Genomic DNA, 24,678 nt, shown 5'->3' on the forward strand with positions numbered 1-24,678 from the left:
ATACTATTAAGTAATTTTCAATCATACAGTACAAAAATTCAAATAACTCATTTGAACACATCCTGAACACAATTATTTAACAAACAGAATGGAACACTTTCGACTCCTCAATAATCATTTGTATTATTGTCGGGTATCAAAAATATGAAAATAGACAATTACGCTGAAAATATGCTACAAGACAAAAAAAAACAGAGGAAATATAGTTTGAAAAGCAACTTTCCATTAAAAGAACAAATTAAATTCTTTCATGGATTTTGACACCAATACACCATGCACACCATGCACACCATCTTCAATATAAATACAGCTTAAAATATTGAATTATAAACTTATCCTCTTTTATACATTTACAGAAATTATATAAAAAAGAATGAATTGTTCCCATTTCTGTAAATATTTGATGGTCTGTTTGATTGAAGTACTTTAAAAGCTCACATGACAAGTAATGGAAAGATATTCAATTCATATAAAATAATAAGTTGAATAATGTCAATATATGTAGTAAATATCAAAACAAATTACGTCATTGTATGATCTACATTTCTACAAATATGGCGGTCATTCATAAATTTTGAACATTTGTCAAACAAAAACTGAATTTAATTCAAATCATTAATATGCAAATTATTGACAACACAAATAAATGATTAAATCATAGGCTCTCTCTTTCACCTAAACTACCAAAGATAAAATCTTGTGACATTGATGAAGTTATACAAAGAAACACAATTGTTTGGAAACAAGATAGAAAGGTTTAACTCAAATATCATATCCATATTGAATCAAAGCTTGGTTGAACTGCCATGCCTTTAACGAAAAATCAAGCACAACTTTCCGCTGTTTTGCCGTATTTGACAGGCGGGGACAAGGGGCAGCAACTTGGAAGATACTTCACAGCAACTGTCTTTGGTATTAATAAACCTAGTCAACGTGAAACCCCAAATCACTCCTACAATCCCTCAAATTCACATCCAAGTGAATATGCATTGGGTGATTTCAAGTCCAGTGTTAACCTTTTGGTGTTGGTGTTAGGTCAATTTTTACATGATTATAACACCAAACATAACATGAAGATGGTCCCGAAAAGTCACTAACTAGTTGTTTAGGTGTCAATAATGTGATCTGGATCAGTGTTACAAATTCTGAATAAGTTTTGGAGCTAGTGGAAGCAATCCAAATTTCAACACCAAGGCCAACACCGGACTTGAAATCACCCATTTTCTTACAAAAGTATGAACTTTTATACCTCAAAGATTTAAAGTGTACAGCTTATTCTTGTTTTATCTACATAATGGGTGGTCTTGAAAACTGATAAATTTGAGAAGAGGGAATACAGTATTGGCACATTTGGGCAGGTAGCTTCAGTCAGGGAATAAAGGTGATATCTGGAAAAAGTCCTGAATGCCATCAACACAGGTATTGTGTATTTTTTTATCCAATATCAAAATAAACACTCAATATGGCTGGTCAGTGTTCACCTTAAACACTAAGTTCATTACTATCATATATTCTTAATATGTATGACTAATATATTAAGCTTTATTCTTGTGGCCATAGTAACATGATTTTGCTTTCTATACTTCATAAAATAGTGAATGATGCAAGAGGAGCATTACATAAAAGAAACAGATGGTGCTTTGACCGATGAGTTTGCTCTAAGCCAATCATATTCAAGGATTTCAGTAGCTTATAACATGTCAGTGAGGGTGAGTCAATTTGCAACAGCTCCAATACGATTCTTATCCTTCAATAATTTCATTGTCATTCTATATACAAAGAGAGCTTACAAGCTAAAAGGCATTCCGAGGTGTTCATTACGTCACTGACATGGTACTCTTGCAAATCAACATGCCAGTTGGTGATCGATTACATTTTATAAAATAATATATCTTCAAAAGAATAGAGTATATATATATATATATATCAATAGGACATATTTGATTTTTATCACCAGCGGGTTAACCTCAAGGCATGTCTTCTTTCAATGATGCTAAGGTGTTTCGCAGCAGTTGTACTTGTGCCTGGAAACAGACAAAAAGAGAAGAAATAAATTACAATAACACATAGATAATCAGTATATAACCCCATAATCACTCTAGAGAATGGTCAAGGAAAATGTCAGAATAGCTAGTAGGAAAATCACTGAAAAATACCCCCATTTTTGTTTAAATCTGCTGTTACCACAGCAACACAATCTCCAATGGATAACAAATGTGTCTTGCAAATCTTGACGCCACGACCAATGATTATGCCAAGTTTCTTGAGCACTGGTAAAAAAAACCGAGGAAGTAGTTTGACCCGCAACATTAACTACATACAGACCGTACACTAACACACCCCCTTTCTATAACTTAGATTATGTATATTGTTACAGTTTGTTTCTGTGTATTTTCTATCTGTTGACCTCTTGAGAAGTAAATGAACTTAAAAGTTAGGACTAAGTACTGACAATTCATGACTTCAGTTACACAAAATTTCAGAAAACAGCATTGATCTCTCCTTACCTTGGCATGTTTAAGTTCTAATTCTGCTAGTTCTGTAAGGTTCTTCCTGTAGGCTATCACCCTCCTTGCTTTGAAGTCTGTTAGCTCCGTCTTGGCCACTTCGGACATCTTCTCAAACTTTTCACAAGCTTCCGTCTGGTTCCTTTCGGCTGCATGAACATCCTTGTTCTTCATACGGGCCTTCTCCAGTGCCTTGTTGGCATTCTGGTAGTTGACAAGTGCCCTCATGCGCCTGTACAGAAGATCCTGGTGGAGATGAAAAGATTGGGTATGTTATTTCTTAGTTATTTTCTTGCATGAAATAAAAGCTAGTTCTAAAGGATAAAACATACTAGTATAAACAAGTGGAACGCCTCTGGCAGTCTCACCTGCATTACACGATTTGATATAGCAGCAGTGTTGACTTTGAAAACAGAGCTCTATTGAATAAATATTCAAAACAAGTGGAATGCCTCTGGCCGTCTCACCTGCATCACGCGGTTCAATATAGCAGCAGTATTGACTTTGAATACTACTCTAACACGCACAAGATGTTCAGTGATACATGGTTACTCTTATGTCCACTTTTTATGAACTAGACCAATAAACTTACAGAGATATGATGGTTATTCAACAAAAAACCCCAACATGGCCAAAGTTCATTGACCTTACATGACCTGTGACCTTGATCATGTGACCTGAAACTCGCACAGGATGTTCAGTGATACTTGATTACTCTTATGTACAAGTTTCATGAATCAGATCCATAAACTTTCAAAGTTATGATGATAATTCAACAGATACACCCAGTTCGGCCAAAGTTCATTGACCTTTGACCTTAGTCATGTGACCTGAAACGCGCACAGGATGTTCAGAGATACTTGATTACTATAATGTCCAAGTTTAATGAACTAGACCAATAAACTTTCAAAGTTATGATGGTAATTCAACAGATACCCCCAATTCGGCCAAAGTTCATTGACCCTAAATGACCTTTGACCTTAATCATGAGACCTGAAACTTGCACAAAATGTTCAGTGATGCTTGATTACTATTATGTCCAAGTTTCATGAATCAGATCCATAAACTTTCAAAGTTATGATGGGAATTCAACAGATATCCCCAATTCGGCCAAAGTTCATTGACCCTAAATGACCTTTGACCTTGGTCATGTGACGTGAAACTCATGCAGGATGTTTAGTGATACTTGATTAACCTTATGTCCAAGTTTCATGAACTAGGTCCATATATTTTCTAAGTTATGATGACATTTCAAAAACTTAACCTCAGGTTAAGATTTCGATGTTGATCCCTCCAACATGGTCTAAGTTCATTGACCCAAAATGACCTTTGACCTTGGTCATGTGACATGAAACTCTAATAGGATGTTCAGTAATACTTGATTAACCTTATGGCCAAGTTTTATTAACTAGGTCCATGTACTTTCTAAGTTATGACGTCATTTCAAAAACTTAACCTCAGGTTAAGATTTGATGTTGACGCCGCCGTCGCTGCCGCCGTCGGAAAAGCGGCGCCTATAGTCTCACTCTGCTTCGCAGGTGAGACAAAAACCATACATATGACAATATTATGTCTATTGACCCAAAATTGCCTTTGACCATGATCATGTGACCTAAGATAAGTGCAAAACAATCATTCATACTTGATTACCCTTATATCTGTTTCATGAACTAGATCCATAAAAGTTATGATGCCAACTCAACAAATACCTCTTACACATCAAAAGCTCATTGACCTTGGCCATGTGACCTGAAACGTCAGGGATACATGGTTGCTCATATGTCCAAGTTTCATGAACTAGATCTATAACCTTTTAAGTTATGACATGTCCACAAATACCCCAAACATGGCCACAGTTCATTGACCTTAAGTGACCTCTGATGACCTTGGGAATTTGGCCTGAAACTAAGGCAGGATGGTCAGTGATAATTGATTACCCTTATGTCCCAGTTTCATTAACTAGGTCCATATAATTTTTAAGTTATGATGACATTTCTAAAACTTATTCTTGGTTAAGATTTCGATACTGATTCCCCCAACATGGTCTAAATTCATTGACCCTAAATGACCTTTGACCTTAGTCATGTGACCTGAAACTCAGGTGGGATGTTCAGTAATACTTAATTAACCTTTCCAAGTTTCATGAACTAGGTCCATATACTTTCTAAGTTATAATGTCATTTCAAAAACTTAACCTTCGGTCAAGATTTGACGTTGACACCGTCACCGCCGTCGGAAAAGTGGCACAGATAGTCTCGCTCTGCTATGCACGCGAGACAAAAACAAAATTTTGCATAATGGTAATGAGTTAATGGATATAAATTAACTTAACTTCAGCAAATAAATTACTAGGTGACAAAAATGGCATATTAATCAATATACAAATAGCGAATAGGCATGAGTGCGATGGTTTCGCTTGAGGTGAAAGAAAAATGCTCTATTCAAAGAGGCGTTAGCCGAGTTGAATAGAGCGTCTCTTTCTTACATCGAATGCAAAATCTCGCACCATTGCACGAATAAGAATATTTGCTATTTTTGTTGTACAACGCCTTAGAATTTAGCAAAACTATGAAGAAAAAAAAAGTTTTTCCTTCAGTAATCTATGAAAAGGGAGCAAAAAAAAAATCGAAAGCAAATAGCAAAATCCCACGATCGCACAAGACCTTGGGCAGCATTGCGCGTTTAGCCAGTAGACTTATACGCGTATTGCACCTTCTTTCTACTGAGCGCAATTAATCAAATCGTATTGTGACATCACCTCCTAAAGCCACGCAACGGTACATTTTGGAAGGGAAAGTTTTGGATGGTGTGTCTTGTGCGCAACGGTACAAAAGTTAGACATTCAGCCTCTCATTTGCTCGCGTACAACAAGCTAAGTAGGCGTTGTACAGTAATCAAGAAAACCAAAATGAACGATGGTGAACAGAGTTTACCTTTGCTGCTGATGAATCCCTCATATAATATCGTAGGAGGTCTGACTGCTTTAGATCTTCATCAGAGGCAACACGGGCTTCAAGTTTCTAATACACGAAGAGAGCAGAAAAGAAAATTATACCATCATAAATAAACAATCAAATATTTGGAGATTTGATCAATAACTATATATTGCACATGGTTATGGTACTTCTTTGTTCAAAGTGCTTATAAAATATCTATTTCTATCATCAAAATTGTTATGATAACTATCATACTGATGATACATATATCCAAAGAAAAATATGGACATTTAGGGTCCCACTACATTTCATCAATATGCTATTATCACAAGCACAATTAAAATCGAAAGAAATGTATCAATATGAAAATCTAATGTACCAACACACAGCTTGCAATACCTGACTTGAAAAAACAAGAAATACCTATTACCAATTGACTATATGATAAGAAACCAGAGAAGATATGGTTCTTTTATAAATACTAATATCACAGTTGAAAAAAAATTGGACTTTAAGTTTTACTTACTCTCAACTTTTCAAATGTCTCTGCTATTTTGATGAAGAATCTGAAGATATGAAGTTAAAGTGATAAAAACATGCAATATAATTAATTATTCCTTCAATTTCTAAAAATATGATCTTCTATGAAATTATTACATAGGGTGTGTATTAAATTAAGTGGAACTAGCTCAAAGTGTTAACTGGTATACATTGGAAATTGAAAATAAAATCATAATTTCACATAACACTTAAACAAGAAAAGAAGTCATCTTGCAATCACCATACTATTTTAAGAAGCCATTTCTATGGCAAAATGAGATGTCAAATTTCATATCTTACAATGCCTTTCCATATTAAACAGAAACAATTTTTTACCCACATCAGCTTTTTTACACCATGGGTCATGCACACTTCCTTTTCTTTTCAGCAACCATAATATTCATACATTCCTCCTTTATAGCAAAGTTTGTTAATTTTCCTATTACGCCTCTGTCCTAAATCACTGGTCCAAACTATCTGTATTCCCAGGTGATCAAGCCTAAGAGCGCAGTATCATTTTATGTCATAATCACTTAGATCACTTACTTTTCTATATATCAAGAACAAGAATAATGAGTTCTGACAGGCAGACGCATTGTTGATACAAATAATAGTTTGAATTACACAATATGGTCTTGTAACTGGAGGTAATAATAATTATATTGGCAGTTGTTTTGGGTTGATACCACATATATTTCCTTCACTGGACCCATATAGCCCTGGTCACAACTCTGGGCAATGCAAGACTTCTTTGGCAAGACTACTTTGGGAAATATATGCAGTATCTCTGTCAAGGCTAGTCAATGTAATATAAACATTATGGTTCTATTTATGAGTCAAAACCAAGTGAAAAGTAACATGTAAAGAAGCAAGTACTGGCTTGATTTATACTCACTTGTCTAACTCTGTCTTGTCTATTGTTCCAAGTCCAAGCAATCCCCCTGATATTTTAATGTACGTGTCTGCTACATCTGAAATAGTAGAATGAATGAAGTTAACGAATTCAATACAATACATTGTATGCATTGTTTGCAAAACATGCATGCACTCCTTTTTCAAGGAACATATGGATACCCCCATTCCCCTATTCTAATGAAAAGTTGGAATGGTATCTCTAATTACAAAGGCGAAATGATAAACTAAACTGATTATCCAAGGAAGGGAATGTGACTTCCATCAACCAGCATACAGAGAAAAAGAATGTCACTTTTATTCACAACATACCCATACCCTAGGAGGCAAAACAATGTTCTTTTTTTAATTATTTTTATTTTATTTTTTATAAATATTTTTCAATACTATTTATTTATTCATTCATTTATCATTATTATATTTATTTATTTATTATTATTGCTTTTTTTCCCTTTTTTTTTTTTTGGGGGGGGGGCTATTTTTCAAATCTAACTTCTAAAATATGCAACATTGGATAAGCTTTCACACTGTGATGAATGTGGATTTCCATTGCTTCTGTTTCCAGGGCTCTTTTGAGCAATTTGGGGGGCTAAATTGCCCCCAGCTCCCCATGTAACTCTTTTCCCTTCCTTCTAGGGTTTTGTTTCTTGAGGGGTATAAAATATTTCTCACAAAGCAAAAATGAAATTTGTTCAGATCAAACTAGTACCTTTGTGTGACCTTGTCATCCTATCTGACTTGGAAGTCGAGTCTTTCACCTTGTTATGGTACTCAACCAGGAAGTTCTTCTCATGCTCAAAGAACGAATCTACATCCTGTCATAAAAGAAAATTGAAACATTCCCTTGTCATTAATGATTTTCCCTTCGAAGAGTTATACAGCAATATTCCAGGTTTAAGGAGGATAGACAAATACCAATAATGTAATAATAATAATAGGCATTTATATAGCACCATCTATCTAGAAATATTCTATTCCGAGGCGCGTTATGATTATTATGACCCCGGCTTTAGCCCGAGCTGCCTTTCAGCGCTCATGCATTCAAGGAATTAATCCTGCCGGGTACCCATTAACCTCACCTGGGTCGAGTGTAGCACAATGTGGATTAATATTTTGCTGAAGGAAATTACGCCATGGCTGGGATTCAAACCCATGGCCCTCTTTTTCAAAGGCAGAAGACTGATCCACTGGGCCACAACGCTCTACTCACAGAGTACTAACAATGTACTGACAGAGGGTCAGCTTGTTTTTAATGCAGACTTCTATTTCAACTTATATCGATTTTTTTTTGTTTTAATAGCTAAATGCACCCTTGAATTTTAAAGTAGAAATGAACCAGCACCACCTCATGTCCTTAACTTCTCAAATCATACAACATTTATAACCCACAATGCAACATTCTTAACAGTGCAGTCTTGTAATATAGGCCCTCTTGAATGATGATAACATGCGAATTCACTCCTCAATACATTCCTACCGCAATCATTATTTCACCAAATAGCAAGAAAGGTACTTCCTGCTCAAAAACATTTAGTTTCTCAATATGAATAACATTATAGAAGGGCAAATTCAATTTCAAATCTAAATTTATCTGAAAAGGCATATTTTAAGGCAAGCATTTTTTAACAAAATAAAGTAAGAGACCACACATCCTGGAGCTGCCCCTGCCTATGATACTTGAAACAGACTTCTTTTATTTGAATGACTTTTTTAAATTTATTTTTATTTATTCATAAGTCTTTTTTTCAGTAGGGTGGCTCCATCAGTAATGAAGTAGTAGTAGTAGTAGTATGGTATTTATTCAATAAGAAACTGGCAAAACAGTCCAAAGACTGAAAAATCCAGTGCACAGTATAAACAAAGGCAAAGTACAATATTATAACGATGAAATAAAAGCAAACAATTACAACAGACCGATAATCATATTACACAATCATAAAAGATATACTATAAAAAAAGAAACTTTAAATAGTAACATATTGATCAATGAAGCATGTACAAACGTCAAGAAGTGTGAAAGTGTAATTCGAACAGAATGCAACTAGGGCATTGAATGAAATATTACAAGTATAATCATGTAATACGGGGACAAAAAAGAGAAAGGGAGAGAGATCGTGAGAGGAAACCAATTGGTATACTGTTGTCTTTGGAGGCCCTATAAAAAAAATACAAACATAAAACAAACATGGGTATAATAAGTGTACAAGGTAAGTTGAGACCAACAAACTGTAAAGAAAAGAATAACACAAAAGGCCAGTTTATAAATTAAGGCTATTATAACGCCAAAATAACAGACTAAATGAGGATTCGGATTTGGCATTTTTTTAAATTAGGTCAATTATTCCAAATGAATGCACCAGCAAAAGAAAAACTTTGTTTGCCCATTTCTGTTCGTACTTAGGGCAAAATCAAACCTGTGCTTTGTGCACTATGAGTACGAATACTATGTACAGTTTCAGATTTATTAAAGATATTTAACAAATAGGCTGGATTTTGATTAAGGAAAACAGAAAATATAATTTTGACATTAATGAATACCTTTTGTCCTGAAACTAAAACTTCATCCACTGACTTGCTGACAAACTTCATGAGCCCACTCAGCCTCTCCTTCTTGTTCTTCCCACGTACATTTAACTGCAAGAAAAAGGCAAGAAAAGAAAATATTTTACTAATAGCTCCAGCACTCATTTAAATTAGCTAAATGTTTGTGGTCAAGTCTTTTTTATCATATCATTGGCAAAAGCCATGTAGGTCATTTTAGGGTCAAAGAGAAATGCCAGTTGTGGTATCAATTTCAAAACAAGTTTGTGCAGAATCCAATCAATTGTCCACAAGTGTCTGTCTGTGTAAATAAAAAGTATGTGCCGAAGGATTTCGGCAGAAAGTGCATAACTGTGGGGGAAATTGGCAAAAACAAACATGAAGTTGTTGGGTGTTTATCCAAGCAATAACAAATACCTAGATATTTAATGCTATTATCGTATATTACTTTATCGAACAGTAATATGATAATGTATTATGATGGTAATGTATACTGTACTTCTACTGTTAGTATCATATAATAATGTAAATTCAACCTGCCGGCCAACCTGATAGGTTGCTGGGCCTGGTTCTTGTTATTCTTGATCTCTAATAAAGACATGATGTACAACTACCACTATCCCACGTGTGCTTATATGTGTTGGTGATCTTCAGTGTGATTGTTTTTCAGCTTAGATTTCATGATTTCCCACAGTCCAGCTAATATGACTGTACCAGATATAGATCCATGATGATATGATAATTAAAAACCTTGCTTTTACAGACTTTCTCATGAAATCAGTGTTTACTAATTTCATTAATCTTTAAGCGAGGTTTGCCACCACTTTGAAATAGAAACACAGTGATTAATGCATGGTGTTGAGTACACTGTAGACGACCAATCACGCAGGATAACGGGAAAGAGTGACATCACAAAAAGGGTGCAACTAGCATACATACACACAACATTTCTTCAACAAAGACTCACATCTTGCTTGTATTCCAGGAAGACTCTGAAGTTATGGTCATTTCTAAGGGTAGCGTGGGCAGCAAGGCGTTGAAGAAATACCTCGTGCATGGCGACCGTCTTCTTGAACGTGGCAAGGTATTCCCTGTCAACAAATCAAGTAAGAGTACACAAATAACCTCGAAATTTGAAAGCAACTAATAATACTCTTTTAAGATCATTCAAGTTTTAACTTAAATCGACCCAGTTAAAAGGGCAATATAGAGTTAAATATAAATGGGATATGACTGTCTTTGTTATGACTGAGCAGAAAGTAAGAAAATTTGTACTTTTAATTAACACAAAATATATCTTATATAGGGCGAAATAAAACTTTGTTTCACAGAACTGAGAAAATTAGTAAAATTTCATATTTTATGTAATAAAATACAAAAGAAATGGTGAGTGAGTGATGCCATCAGTTCCTTCATTTGCATACCGACCAGGATGTGAATATAACTATTTTGTGAAATTAAGCGAAACGTCATAACTTTCTAATTTTACATCCGATCTTGATGAAATTTTCAGTGTTATGCTTGTCGGATTTTTCTCTTTTTATTCAAATCAACTTTTTGTAAGGGTGGACTTGTCTTTTCAAGGCCAAAATAAGTGTCCTCTTTGACTCAGGACTTTGTGCCCCGTGGTGATCCAATGCATGTGTCCCTTTGAAAAATACATTTTACTATTGATGCCCTTTACTAAATGGTCTTGGGTGCACCTAAAGTGATAATGAAGAATAATTACTTGCTGACAATAAATCACTTAAGGGCTGAAAACAACAATTGAAAGTAATGATTACTTACGCTTCTAGTTCTTGTTTCATCTTGTTGAATTCTTCTTTGGTCATCGTACCCTCTCCTTCACCCAGCTTTTGTAGCTTTTCTCTCGAGGCATCAAAGTCTGGCCTTGGGGGAGCTGGTGGAATCTACAGCAGCAGGAAAGAGAACGTTTTGTTGCAATATCATTAAATTCTTGGTATTTTTACAAATTCTCATTGCTTCATGCTTTGAATGTCTGTTGTAGAATATACACTCTTGGATATCAAAAGTCTCTGATCTTTGTTAATTGTGTAATTTCACACTGATTATATTGCAAATCTATTAATAATTTGGACAATCAAGTTTTGAATAACAAAGCAATTTTTACAAGTACCTACAATGTAAGAGGTCATTAAGTGTTTCCTGTTTCATTTTCAACACCGCAAAAGGATCAACAAAACATCCCCACATTTAAATAAATCATTATAGAAATCATAAGACCAAAGAAGCCATTAATTCAATTCAAAATTAAAAAATGGTCTTTATTGATAATCAAACATGTTAACAATTACAGATGAAAAAACAGCAGGAGCTGGAAAAGTCATGTTTACAAGTTGGTGTTGGCACAATTAATACATGGTAAAAACCAAAGTAAAATGCATTAAAAAGGCTATACATTCAAAAGCTAATACAATTTAGATAAAGCATAAAAGGCAATGAATGGATGAATGGATGTAACATAATGGCAGACTTGAAGGAGTGGACACTGGCACTTATTTAAATGACAAAAATAATTGTATGGTGGGGTGGGGGTGACCATTGTGCATTGTCTTTCCTAGTCGACACACTCATCTTCAGTTGAGTATGTCAACCTAAAAAGGCAATGGACTGTTTTTAAATCTTGTTGTTCTTATTAAAAATTGTTGATAGTGGTTTGTACAACAAAGGGATATGTTTGTATGTTTTTTTTTGAGGTAGCCATGTCTTACACAGAGGATGAGTTGGAAGTGATTTTGCACATTTTTTACACAGTGCCAGTCTTCTCTCCTCAAGTGTTGGTAAATTACATACCACTAAAAAAAATATGCATAGCACATATACCACCCCCCCCAAAAAAAAAAAAAATGCTTAGCACACATCCTGGTTTTAATCGTCTTTACTGTAAACTGAAAATAACTTACAATGATGCCTCCGTAGTCCTCATTTTCCTCATACATGGTATGTAGCCATATGAACTCTTCATGCTCCCTCTGTACAGAGAAATCACTTTCACTAAACTCAGGTAAGGTAGTCTACAAAAACAAAAACAAAAAAAATAGATTAAATGATATAGAATATACTTCTATTCAAGACTTGAATGAACTTGATAAAACAAAATGTTAGGGTGGGGGTCATGCATTGTAAGTTGGCTCATGTTCTTTTTCATCCCAAATTAATCCTGTCACACCAACCAAACATACATCAGAATTGCAATGTGAATCAATTTACAAAAGTGTATTGATAACCCAAACATGTGGAGCGTCTCTGGCAGTCTCGCATGCATTACACGATTTAATATAGCAGCAGTGCTGAATTTGAAAACTAAATATGATCATTCACAAAAACATCTTTCTTATAAAATACTACGTTCATTGACCATAAATGACATTTGAACGGTGACCAAAGAATTGTCAGTGATACTCGATTACACCCATATCCACATCTCATTCACTCTATCTATAAACTTTCAAACCTATGGTGGAAATTCAACAATTACCCCCAACATGCCTAAGTTTATTGACCTTAAATGACCTATGACCTGAAACTCACATGGGATGTTCAGTGATACTTGATTACTCTTATCTCAAAAGTTTTCTAAACTAGATCCATAAATTTTCAACATGGCAAAAGTTCATTGATCTTAAATGACCTTTGACCTTGGTCATATGACCAAGGGTGTAATACCAAAGTAATACTTGATTAACCCTATGTCCAAGTGAACATATATAGGTCCATATACTTTCATAGTAATGCTGTCATTTCAAAAACTTAACCTTCAGTTAAGATTCTATGTTGACGCCGCAGCCGCCATAAAAAAAGCGGTGCCTATGGTCTCACTCTTCTATGCAGGCGAGACAAAAATCCATCAATGCCATAATTTTTATACAGGAAATTTGCAAAATGTCCTTTGTAAACAAAAGCGAACACACCAAATGGTAAAGAAAACAATGAATGTATAAATACACATCATATCTAAAAATTTGTTTGAATAAACAGGCATTTTAGATGTTGACGCTGCTGGCCTTCCATAGTTGTGGTTGATTGGATCAATCGTAACTCTTTGTGAGATGGGGCCCAGATATCAACTCAAAGTTTCAAACTATTAAAACTATTTTAAAGGAACACTGTAAAGAGTGAAAAGCACATAAAGTGAAAACACAACAAGACAAGAAATAAATAAAAGACTCATGACATACAGTTTATAATTAAAAATGCAGGACAGCCTCTCCTCATTCTAAAATCAATAATATCAACTGAATAAAATGATATTCAATACATTCAGGGGCAATAATCTAGATGACATGATATGACCTAGTGTTTGCCATTACTTTCTGCTCATGGTATCATGGGGGAGGGGGGTTATAAAAACTATGAAATGTCCTTCAAATGCTTCTTTGAGAAAATTACAATCCATAACTGTACAGGCAATGATATAGACAGAACAGTTTAAATCTTAGCAATACATCAAGTGCATACACTTGTACATTGAAATTTAAAAGTAGCGCATACATGTAACATCTGCTTTACATGAATGAGAAAAGATGATGAAGCAAGGAGGCATCTCACAAAAAGTAGCCTCCAGGCCTGCATACGTTTACATATAAATGTGTAATTAACTTAACATTTATTGGCGTATTGCTGTCTCATGATAAATCTCTGAACTCAAGTGAAATACACCAATCTTCATACAGTAACATTTTCAATTCAATGACTATATTAATAAATTGTATCAATGGGCGATTCCATACATGTAGTAAGCGACATTTTGACAACACTTTCCAGTCTCTTAGCTGAATGCTTGAGTGATAAATTTTCTTTTTTGTCAGTGATAAAGTTATAGGGGGAAGTCATGTGAAAAACCGATCGGATATCCAACAAAAAATGTCTGATTATGGGTGAAAATGTTGTGTGTAGTACGGGATTCTTCGGAAGTCTTCCATACGACACGCAACAGTTTCATCTCTAATTCACCCATGGACAACATATATTTCTTGGTTGTCATATTTTTGCATGACTACCCTACGATACTTTATTACACAAAACAAATTGAAGTTTCTCATTTATTTAGACAGCAGGATGAAAAATGTTGTGAAAATGACTGATTTTTCTAGCATGGAATCGCCCCAACACTTTTTTGTACACTGTACACATATTCAAGTGGAGCTAAAGGTGAGCAGTTGTTTCATTATTTGGATGCTAAATCTACAACAGTTAACAGTTTCACACAGCATGTCAAAATAAACAGCACTACATTTGTATTCCATGATTTCAACTGTTTGCTTTTTGCCTGTCTCAAAAATGGGTGATTAATTATAAAACAATTTTGCTGAGCGCACTACAAGCAGTGTTCATATCAGGGAAATTGTACACTGTACCCACAAAGCCTTATAGTTATAAGCCTTTCTTGAAGTTCTCTTATTTCATTTCATATTTTCATGAATTTGTATCTTGGCATATCATGTAATTATCATATGTTATACTATGAAAATATCTATTTATCAAAATGAAATACATTGTTTTTCAATTAATGTATCATTATTGTATTTTTTTTCATTGTGTTTTCAATGTAATTTGTCGGAAACACTTACATGTATTGGAATATAAACAGCATTATAAAATCAAGTAATACGAACTGAAGTCTGAAAGCAAAAATATTTATACATGTACAATACATGCATAATTGCATAATATTGGCAATTTTTTTTTTATGTGAAATGCATGTGCAAAATTACTATCCAAACGTTAAACCCAGGCATTGCAAATTCGGTCTTATGTGCTAAAGATGCAAATGGCACGAAGGAAAAAGTCTTGATACACAGTATCGAAGCAAGAGGTTTCTACACTGCAAAATTGTGTAAAATGTTGAGCCCCCCCCTCCAGGTAGGACATAGACAATCTCTCATGTATCACTGCATCCATTTTGTACACTAATTTGTAACAAGGAAGGAAAACGGGTGAATTGATTGCAAACTCGATTTGTTATCTCCTTTGTCACTGTATCAAAAAATTATGCATTGGCAGGAAACTCCCATTACCTGAAAATTGTCCAGAAGGTAACTGGTTAGCAATACACCACCCATGAAGCTGTTGCTACCCACCAATGAATGACTCATATATCATGATCATAAGTACTATGAAGACTGTAATGTAGAAACCCACATAAGCTGATCAAAATCTCCCGGGGGGGGGGCACTTCCAATGACGAGTGGATACCATGCCCGACCATGGGGTCTCCAAGAGCACCCTAAACATGTATTTTTGCAAAGCAAAAGGTGATGTACTCTTCTAATGAACTCAAATAAAAGTATCTAAACTTCAGATTCTATAGACAGGACTAAACCCTGTATGTTCAGCCTCTTCATATTATCCTTGTTAAAGTCAAACCCACATAGGTAGTTTCAGACCGCCTCAATCATAAGAATCCCCGTTAAATTACGAGAATCTTTTTATGCTTAAAATACCCATTAATTATTCCTGCATTCACACCGCCCGAAACACACCCTTCGGAATAAGTTCCTGAAGTTACGAGCATGCGCAGTATGGTCTGATAAGCAAGCAAGGCGTAAGATTCAAAATCACTAGCTCAGCAGCCACCCACGGCCCCGCGCCCAACTACACGCTGGGCTGAAAGTTCCGTAAATTGCTCTCACACTGCCAAAATACCTGCGACCTTAGAAAAATCCCTGCGAAAGTTCTCGTAATTTTGACAAATTGGGTATTTTCTTTCACTTTGCCAATATTATGGTATTTTCTGATCAGGGTAAATTTCCCGATCAGAAAATACCTGGAACTGACGAACTTTGAGGCGGTCTGAAACCACCTTATGAGATAATTAGCAAGTGACGTTTGATATAGTAGGGAGAAATTGAAAGTGAAACCAGATGTTGCACAAGTACAAAGACTGAAGGTGAATACTTCCTTGAGTTCCTTCTACTGTCACATGGTAGAATGAAAGATAAATATGTTTTCTTGTCAAGTAAATACAGTCATGGTACAAGTAGCCTGGAAGCCAATGATATAAGTGGATACCTTCACATAATGCTATAACAGTGGATTTCATAACCAACCAAATGAGAAATGACTTTGCCCAGGAAGCCACACATTTGTATCTGAAATGCATACGGGGTACAGATACTAACAGTTTCATTTAAAACCTGAATTTTTCATAATTCTGTTTTAATAATAGTACAGCATTAGAGTATGAGACCAACTTGGAGTTGTTGGAAGGTTAATTTCTTATATTCTTTCGATTATACTAAAGGCTCATAACATATCATCTTTATAAATAAATAGAAAGCAGCTCCTCTTATATTACTTCCTGTTCATATGATGATCACATGGATATTTATACCAGGATATCAACATTACTGTGCTTTTTTATTACACTAATACTCATTCAATTTGATATCATTTGTGAAAGTTATGTAAAAGTTAGAAATTATTATTTAAAAAAAAAATGATTGAGAACACTCCGCAGAGACGGATACATGTACATCGACCTTGTTTACAGTGTAATCTTGAATGAATGTCAGCATCATTGATGGGATTCATTCAATATTACACTATAAACAAGTTACACCATACCACAATAATTTACCCAAATGATCTGTGGGGGGGGGCTTGAATTTTAGATTGAAACATACTGTGTACAGACTTCTCACCCTCAGCTCCTGCATTCACTACTGACTTGACATGAAAGAATTGAAAACAAAGTACTCCCAGCACATTGCTAATTCAGTAACCTAGACACTTCTTACAGTAACAGAATACAGCCGAAAAGAAACCATCAATCAACATCTAAAACTTTATAAAGAGATTAGAAACTAAAAGTCTAGGACAATAAACTGAGTTTGATTTATCAGTAATGTCTAAACATTTCTTAAAACTAACACAAGCTGCAACTAATGAAAGATATTTGGTCAAAATCCATTCATCTTTTAATCTGTGTTGTTGTCTCACTCATAAACTGAATCTGACATTTTATGTAGAACTGCTAGATAAAATTGGAGCAACTAAAGTAAATCAAAGCAATATTTATTAAGATAAAAAAAAAAACAAATACATGTAGATGATGTCACCAACCAAAACAAATTTTCAATTTTGCACTTTGAAAATAAATGATGTATTTCTTTTCATTTTCTCCTACATGCATTTCTAAATAAATTTTATTAATATTTTTTCAATAGTGAATTGTACGAGACTAAAAAAAATATTTTCCTGCATTATGATAATGCTGTTATCTGAACAAATATAAATCATTTAACATGCAATGGTACTGAAGAAAAAAATGCAAGGTACATGTAGCAATTTGCTGCTCTTCACTAAAATCGTGTAAACATAGAACATGCAGGAAAGTGAACTAATTGTTCTAAATGCCAAGTTGTAAATCCTTTTTTTTTCTTCTTTTTTACATAAGAACAATACAAGTGGAGTGTCCCTGGCAGTCTCACATGTATGCATTACGCGATTCAATATACATGTAGCAGCAGTGCTGACTTTGAAAACTACAAGTTATTCACAAAAACACCATTTATGATTTCATATCATGATACAATACTATGTTCATTGACCCTAAATGACATTTGACCTTGATCATGTGACATAGGACTTGTCAGTGATACTTGATTACCCAAATGTCCACAATTCATAAACTATATCAATTAACTTTGAAAGTTATGACAGCAATTTAATAATTACCTCCAATATGGCCAAAGTCCATTGACCTTAAATCAATGACCATTTAACCTTGGTCATGTGACCTGAAACTCGTACAGGATGTTCAGTGATACTTGATTAATATTATGTGTCCAAGTTTTATGAATCAGATCCATAAACTTTCAAAGTTATCATGGTAATTCAACAAATATCCCCAACTTAGTCAAAATTGATTTACATGTACTCTAAATGAACTTTGACCTTGGTAATGTGACTTGAAACTTAGGCAGGACGTTCAGTAATATTTGATTACCCTTATGGCTAAATTTCATGAACTAGGTTCCCATACTTTCGAAGTTATTTCAAAAACTTAACCCAAGGTTAAAATTTCGATATTGACTCCCCCAACATGGTACATGTAAGTTCATTGACCCTAAAATCCTAAATGACCTCTGACCTTGGTCATGTGACCTAAAACTCAAACAGGATATTCAGAAATACTTGAGTAACCTTATGTCCAAGTTTAATGAACTAGGTCCATATACTTTCTAATTTATGCTGTCATTTCAAAAAACTTAACCTTGAGAACAGATTTGATGTTGACGCCGCCGCCGTCGGAAAAGCGTCACCTAGTCTCACTCTGCTATGCAGTTGAGACAAAAATGTCCAACATATTTGCCATTGCCTTCATTACCAGAAAAATAAACAACTAAAATCACAAAGAAGTAGCAAATTTATACAAATTAGAATTTATGTTAGAAATGAAATCATAACTTGCATAAAATGTATCTCATGTTGGAGAACAAGTTCAGGCGACCATTGCATAAAACTAGTAACTTTTTCTGACACTATACATAGTAACTCTTCATGGAATACTGGATTTTGATTGGCTATTGAGCATGGCATATTGCTCAATAACCGATCAAAAACCTGTTTTCCATGAAGGGTTAGTTACAATACATGTACAAGTAATAGCAAGTATTACAGTAAGTCTTGTGCAATGGGCCCTGAAATAAATGTGATAGAAAGACTTAAAAAGTTAACACAGAAAAGGGAAAAAAGTTGTCAAGTAAATGAGATAGACTTTTAAATATTTAACACAGAAAAGGGAAAAAAGTTGTCAAGTAACAAAAGACCATGTTGGCAATTTTCATCCAATTTCACAATTTAAGGGAGCAAGGAACAAATCTAAACATAAATAAAAGACACTTACTAGGGACAATGAATCAAGCAAATTTGGTCTGGAGGGGCGCTACAAAAAAGGAAACACACAGAGATGCCTGCAGTCAACTGAACATAACCACTGAAAACTTTATGATGCAATAAGCAGATTCATTTCAATACCCAAGAACAAAAGGAGTAATATATCAAGCCACATCAATTTGGGGAAGATTCAAATGAGCTATGGAATAATGCCATACGAAAATTAAATAATTTGATTTTCTGATCTCTAGTGTTAAAGATATACATGTAAGTTATGGGGTCATTACTAACTTTTCAAAATCCATTAATGAAAATAATTTTTAGCATTGCATTTTTTCTGCTTTTCTTTTGGTGTCTCTCGGTACAAGTCATTTCAAATGGGAAATGGTATGGCAAAGCACTGAACACACCACTCAACATGCACATACATTTCTATTATATCAACAGGTGTAAAAATCTTGTATTTCATACAAAATAAAATCATTTTGAAAGGCTCAGCATAACACACAAAAAGAAGCCATCCAAGTGCCATAAAATGAACAAAGAAAACTTTTGTGGGCAAACTTTGAACATCACATTGGATGTTTCACGAACGAAGAGACGATAGAACTCAAGAACACATTAATTTTTAAATCTTTATTTTTTGGGTACAGGGGGGTTCGCACAGAGTTACATGTACTAATATGATTGCATTTAAACAACGATGTGAACAAAATTATAGATCAACGGGCAAGCCAAAAATGACCTTTTCAATTGATATCTGCACACATATTTGATTTGCTGAATCAGTTTTGATTTAAGGTGGTATACTCACTTTAGTATGGACGGTGAATTTAACTTTATCTCTCTCACTCAGTGCATCCGAGATGTCAACTAGTAGAGACGTGTCTGTGTTCAAGTCAACATTAGACTCGGTCCTGGTCTGTAAATATATAATAAGATTATGATGGCATGTTAGATTCTATCTGAAATATATGTCTTGAAATTCGGCAGCATTATACTATCCCAAACCAGTGTAAGCTCAACCTTTTCTGATTTTTTTTTTACTCTTTAGGATTTTAAAATGAAGGCAAATTGGTTACAGTGGTCCTAAATCACCAGGCTCTCCCCTAAATTGATGGCATACCGATACCATCTAAAGTCTAGGTGATCTATAGATCTATGAAGTTCAAAAAGAACTTTACATTTCGATGATTGCTGAAACAATCAAATTATTTGCAATTCTATTTTAGATGGACTTGTACTTCACTCATAATTACTCTATTAAACATCACTCATTATCATTGCTTACATGAAAGAACAGAAATCTGAAAAATGCAATTCCAGCAAGAATATAGATTTTCTAAACTGATTTGGATGAAAAATGATGCAAAATTGATATAGGCAATGACAAAAAATGTAAACTCAAATGATCATAGCTACATGTAGGCATACTACAGTACTAGAACTCTATTCCATATATTGCAATACAAGGGCTGGGAATGACATGTTGGCTTTTTCCTTTGGTTTTCAACATTTTCACTGCATTTTCTTTTCTATTAAATTTTGTGTTCTACCCAATTCTGTGAGTTTTCAAATTTTCTTTATTATGGAGAACTAAGGACTTAATAGGGTAAGCTGGTGAGGACCAAATTTGTTATGCTCAGCCACTATTAAATCTGCCAAACCAAGTTAATATTTAGTTAAGCTTCTGGCTTTTTTTTCTTTTAAATTAACTAATGTCCAAGTCAAAATACAATTGAATAACTGTTATTGTAATAGCAGTTTATAATGTAACAGAAATAAAATTTTCAATATCAGCCAAGGATCATAGGATGGGATTCTGACCCATACCTTTATGGACTCAGTGAGTATAGCCACAGAGCATTGACAATACCTGCACCTACAATGTAGTTCCTTTGACTGCAGAATCATGTTCTGTAGGGTTTTATTTATCTTGGCAACATGTACCACCCTCTACAATTTCATTCTGGATCGCTCTACACCTATATATTTTTCAATATGCTGGACCTAAATTAACTGCCTTAACTAGGGCTTTACTGGTCTGGGGGAGGAACCATGAATTTAAATTTGATTCCAAGGTTCCTCCCCCTGACCGCGCTAATTCTTCAGACATCACTGTACATGTACCGTAGTTATATCACCAGGAGATGGACATACATGTAGAGGAACAGGAGATCCTGCGTTCAGGACTGAAGCTTATGTATGTATATCATCATCATCAGGGACCCGTTGCAGAAAGAGTTGCAATCAATCGCAACTTGATTTTCAACCAATCAACAGCGCGCATTTGGGATTTATTTTTTGACTTGCATTTTAACGCAACTCTTTCTGCAATGGACCCCATGTCATCTTGGAGAAAATTTGCAAATTTTGCATGAAGTGAACTAGGTGTTGGCTCAAAGCTGTACACTTCACTATCATAAATGGCACAGGTTTGCATAAAATCCTGCCCTTCACCATATTGTTGACACAGTGTTTGCTTGTTATAGCCAGTTGTTCTATGTCAAGACAAATTGTTTGGAGAAAACAGTCATTTTGGGATCTTGCTATCATGATGGAAAATAGGCTAATATCAGACATTACAAAGCACAATATTCACAATTATTATTTTTCACTACTTAATGCAAGACTTTTTGAAAAAAAATTGAGAAAACAGATGATGCTTTTATCTGCTTAAAAGTGTATATAGACTAGACACATAGGATTTTCGTATAGTGAGTTTTGTGATATTTTCTTCTTGGTTAATAAAAGTTTGCCATGAATTAGTGAAAGATTGTTTGTTCAAATGTTAAAATTGGCAGTTTTTATCATTTGTAACAAAGTGCATAGCTCTTTAGGTTCCTCTATCATTCTATAATGAGCAAGCACTCGCAAGAACGAACAAGCGCGACCGAGCAGCTAGCTTACTCAGCATTCAATGCAGCGTTAACTTAGTGTTTAGATAATTTACCTCGAATTACCTATGTCACATCGGTTTATAAGGACTGATTTTTGGTGGTGCAATGCAGAATTTAAATTTGATTGTTATATAAGGTTCTTCCAAGTTCCCCCGGACAGCGCTAATTCTTCAGATGTCACTGTTTATCACCAGGAGCTGGACATAATCATAGAGGAACAGAAGATCCTGCATCCAGAACTGAACCTTGGCTTAACTTCTTAAAGTAACCTTAATGTATGTTATCTGCAATGATGTACGACGTACTGCGACTACGAGCCCCGAAAAGCTTGTAGAGAGTCATTGTCAAAGCAGTAGTGCGTGTTTAGGTAAAAACTTTTTTGCAACCAAATGTTTTGCTGAGTACGGTATGCGGTAGCTGTGCTATGCCGTATGCGTACTGTATATACTGGCAATGCAGCAATTTCCTGGCTTCGATTCATGCAGCTTAAACACAAAGGTGTGAGCCAAGGTTTAATTCAACAAACACATAAGGGCAACCCTGTATTTTAGAGGTCTAAATTATTTTAGGTTGCTAACTTCAGTTAGTATAGAATAACGTTATACCTAAACTTAAAAGCCGTCAGGGTGTCACGTGACCCGGGACTAGTCATGGCCAGGAGGGCGGGGGGTATGCAATGAAGATACATAACAGTAGAGGCGCACGGACAATATTGGAGACTGTCTCCAATGTGGGGATTATCTCCTATATCGGAGACTTTTGTGAAGAATTTGGGTATCCAATTTCAGAGACAGTCTCCAGTTTTGGAGACCAATTTCCTTTGTTTACATTTGCGGCAAAAGGATTACCTTGGCGCCCGGGGGGGCACTTACATTGACGAGTGGATACCATGCGCGACCAAAAAAACACGTAAAAAGGATGTCTTTTTCACGATAGGGCACGTTACGTACGTAACGTGATAAGGGTGTCAAAAACACAAAAATAATGAAAAAAGGGTATCTATTTCGCTAGGAAATTACGTGTTTAGGGTCGAAATTGTGGGGATGATAAAACAAAATTAAAATGTTTTATAAAGGATGTCCTATTTGCCCCAACACTTCGTGTTTAGAGTCCTATTTGCGCGAGGTGTAGAAGGTGGGGTCGTGCTAAACCAAATAAGGTAAAGCCGACGACCGAAGGACCCATAACAATAAAACATTCCTGTACTTGTTTAGGGGTTGATTTCAGGGAATATTTGCCAAGATTATCGTTTTGTTTCCAATACTTGTTAAGGGTAGGGTTACACACGCCAATACTTGTTAAGGGGTGCATTTTCAGAATATGGAAATTACGTGTTTAGGGTGCTTTTCGAGACCCCATGGTCGCGCATGGTATCCACTCGTGAATGGAAGTGGCCCCCCCGGGCCTTGGCGGCAAATAAAAATGTGATGAGCAGATTCCTCATGAAAATTCCCCCTTTTCACCATCTACTTTAAAAATTCACCGTCTACTTTTGTTTTGATAAGGATTTTTTTTGTCAATCACACACAGAACAAATGGGCTTCTGACCTCAGTGAGACAAAATTTTGGGTGGAAAAAATCATACTTTTGTTGGTGTTGTTTCTTTTGTCCTTTTGCAAAGCAAGTCTCCAATGTGGGAGATCGTCTCCCCTATTGGAGAGTCTCCCATATTGGCTGTGCGCCTCTATTGTCTGTATAATGCCATGCAGCACACCTTGGTTTTAGGGCGTTTTATTATTTGGGGCATAATAGGGGGTATATCTGAGCACTTATGGGTGAAGGATGAAGAGTATAATGGTAATTTATATCAAACCAACAGTAATCAGCGTTACTTGTCATGGCGGGGGGGGGTATAGAATGAAGAAATAATAAACGGCCTGCCATACCCCATTACCTGGCATGTACGTACGCACTCAGACAGTACTGAACTACCGTTAACAGCGGTCGTGGAGCTGGACCTCGCTCGCCATGCGCCACGCACATCAACACCTAAAATACAGGATTGCCCACATAAGTTGAACCCATGCATATTCAAAATGATGTTTGCAGTGCAGTGCTATTCATTGCACATTCAAATGCCAATCAATCATGTCAATTTGTCATTGCCATTGCCTGTGACTGAGTGTGAGTGACTGTGTCTGTGTGGCTTTGCTGTAGCTGTGCACAAAAAATTGAAAATTTTATTCACCTTTCCCTGGTCCTCTGCCAAGAGATCTTGGCTGTCCTCCATTCCGTCCTAGCAAATAACAAAGATAAAAATTATTTCAATTACAATTTCACAATATTCATATTCTAAGCACAAACAATACTGTACTAAAATCACAATATTAGAAAAAGTATCCACCCACCATCATGGCTGCACTTGCAATTCGCCGTGTGTGTTCGCGCGTATACAGCGTGCGTGCGCAATCGAGGGGGTGTGTACGTATTATCCGCGCGCGCCGCATGACGTCGTCCGCTAGCACGCCTATTGTACATGTG

The 24,678-nt window shown here is 35.4% G+C and overlaps 1 protein-coding gene across 2 annotated transcripts; it reads right to left on the minus strand.

The window, feature by feature from the left end:
• Window positions 1-1,441: 1,441 nt before the first annotated feature.
• On the minus strand, window positions 1,442-24,588 carry LOC121418391 (sorting nexin-6-like). Of its 2 annotated transcripts, XM_041612229.1 has the most exons (14): window positions 24,546-24,588; window positions 24,386-24,433; window positions 20,112-20,219; window positions 19,308-19,346; window positions 12,361-12,471; window positions 11,225-11,346; window positions 10,404-10,527; window positions 9,434-9,529; window positions 7,605-7,710; window positions 6,879-6,954; window positions 5,970-6,009; window positions 5,441-5,527; window positions 2,508-2,753; window positions 1,442-2,024 (listed from the first exon to the last, which is right to left on the minus strand). In XM_041612229.1, the coding sequence occupies exons 1-14, from the start codon at window positions 24,549-24,551 to the stop codon at window positions 1,968-1,970; spliced, it is 1,266 nt and encodes a 421-aa protein (XP_041468163.1). In that variant the 5' UTR covers window positions 24,552-24,588; the 3' UTR covers window positions 1,442-1,967. The 2 variants fall into 2 exon arrangements, with proteins under 2 accessions (XP_041468163.1, XP_041468164.1); XM_041612230.1 differs by lacking the exon at window positions 19,308-19,346.
• Window positions 24,589-24,678: the final 90 nt, after the last annotated feature.

Source organism: Lytechinus variegatus, chromosome 7 (genome assembly GCF_018143015.1).
Source record: "Lytechinus variegatus isolate NC3 chromosome 7, Lvar_3.0, whole genome shotgun sequence".
In the NCBI taxonomy this organism is placed as follows: Eukaryota; Metazoa; Echinodermata; class Echinoidea; order Temnopleuroida; family Toxopneustidae; genus Lytechinus; species Lytechinus variegatus.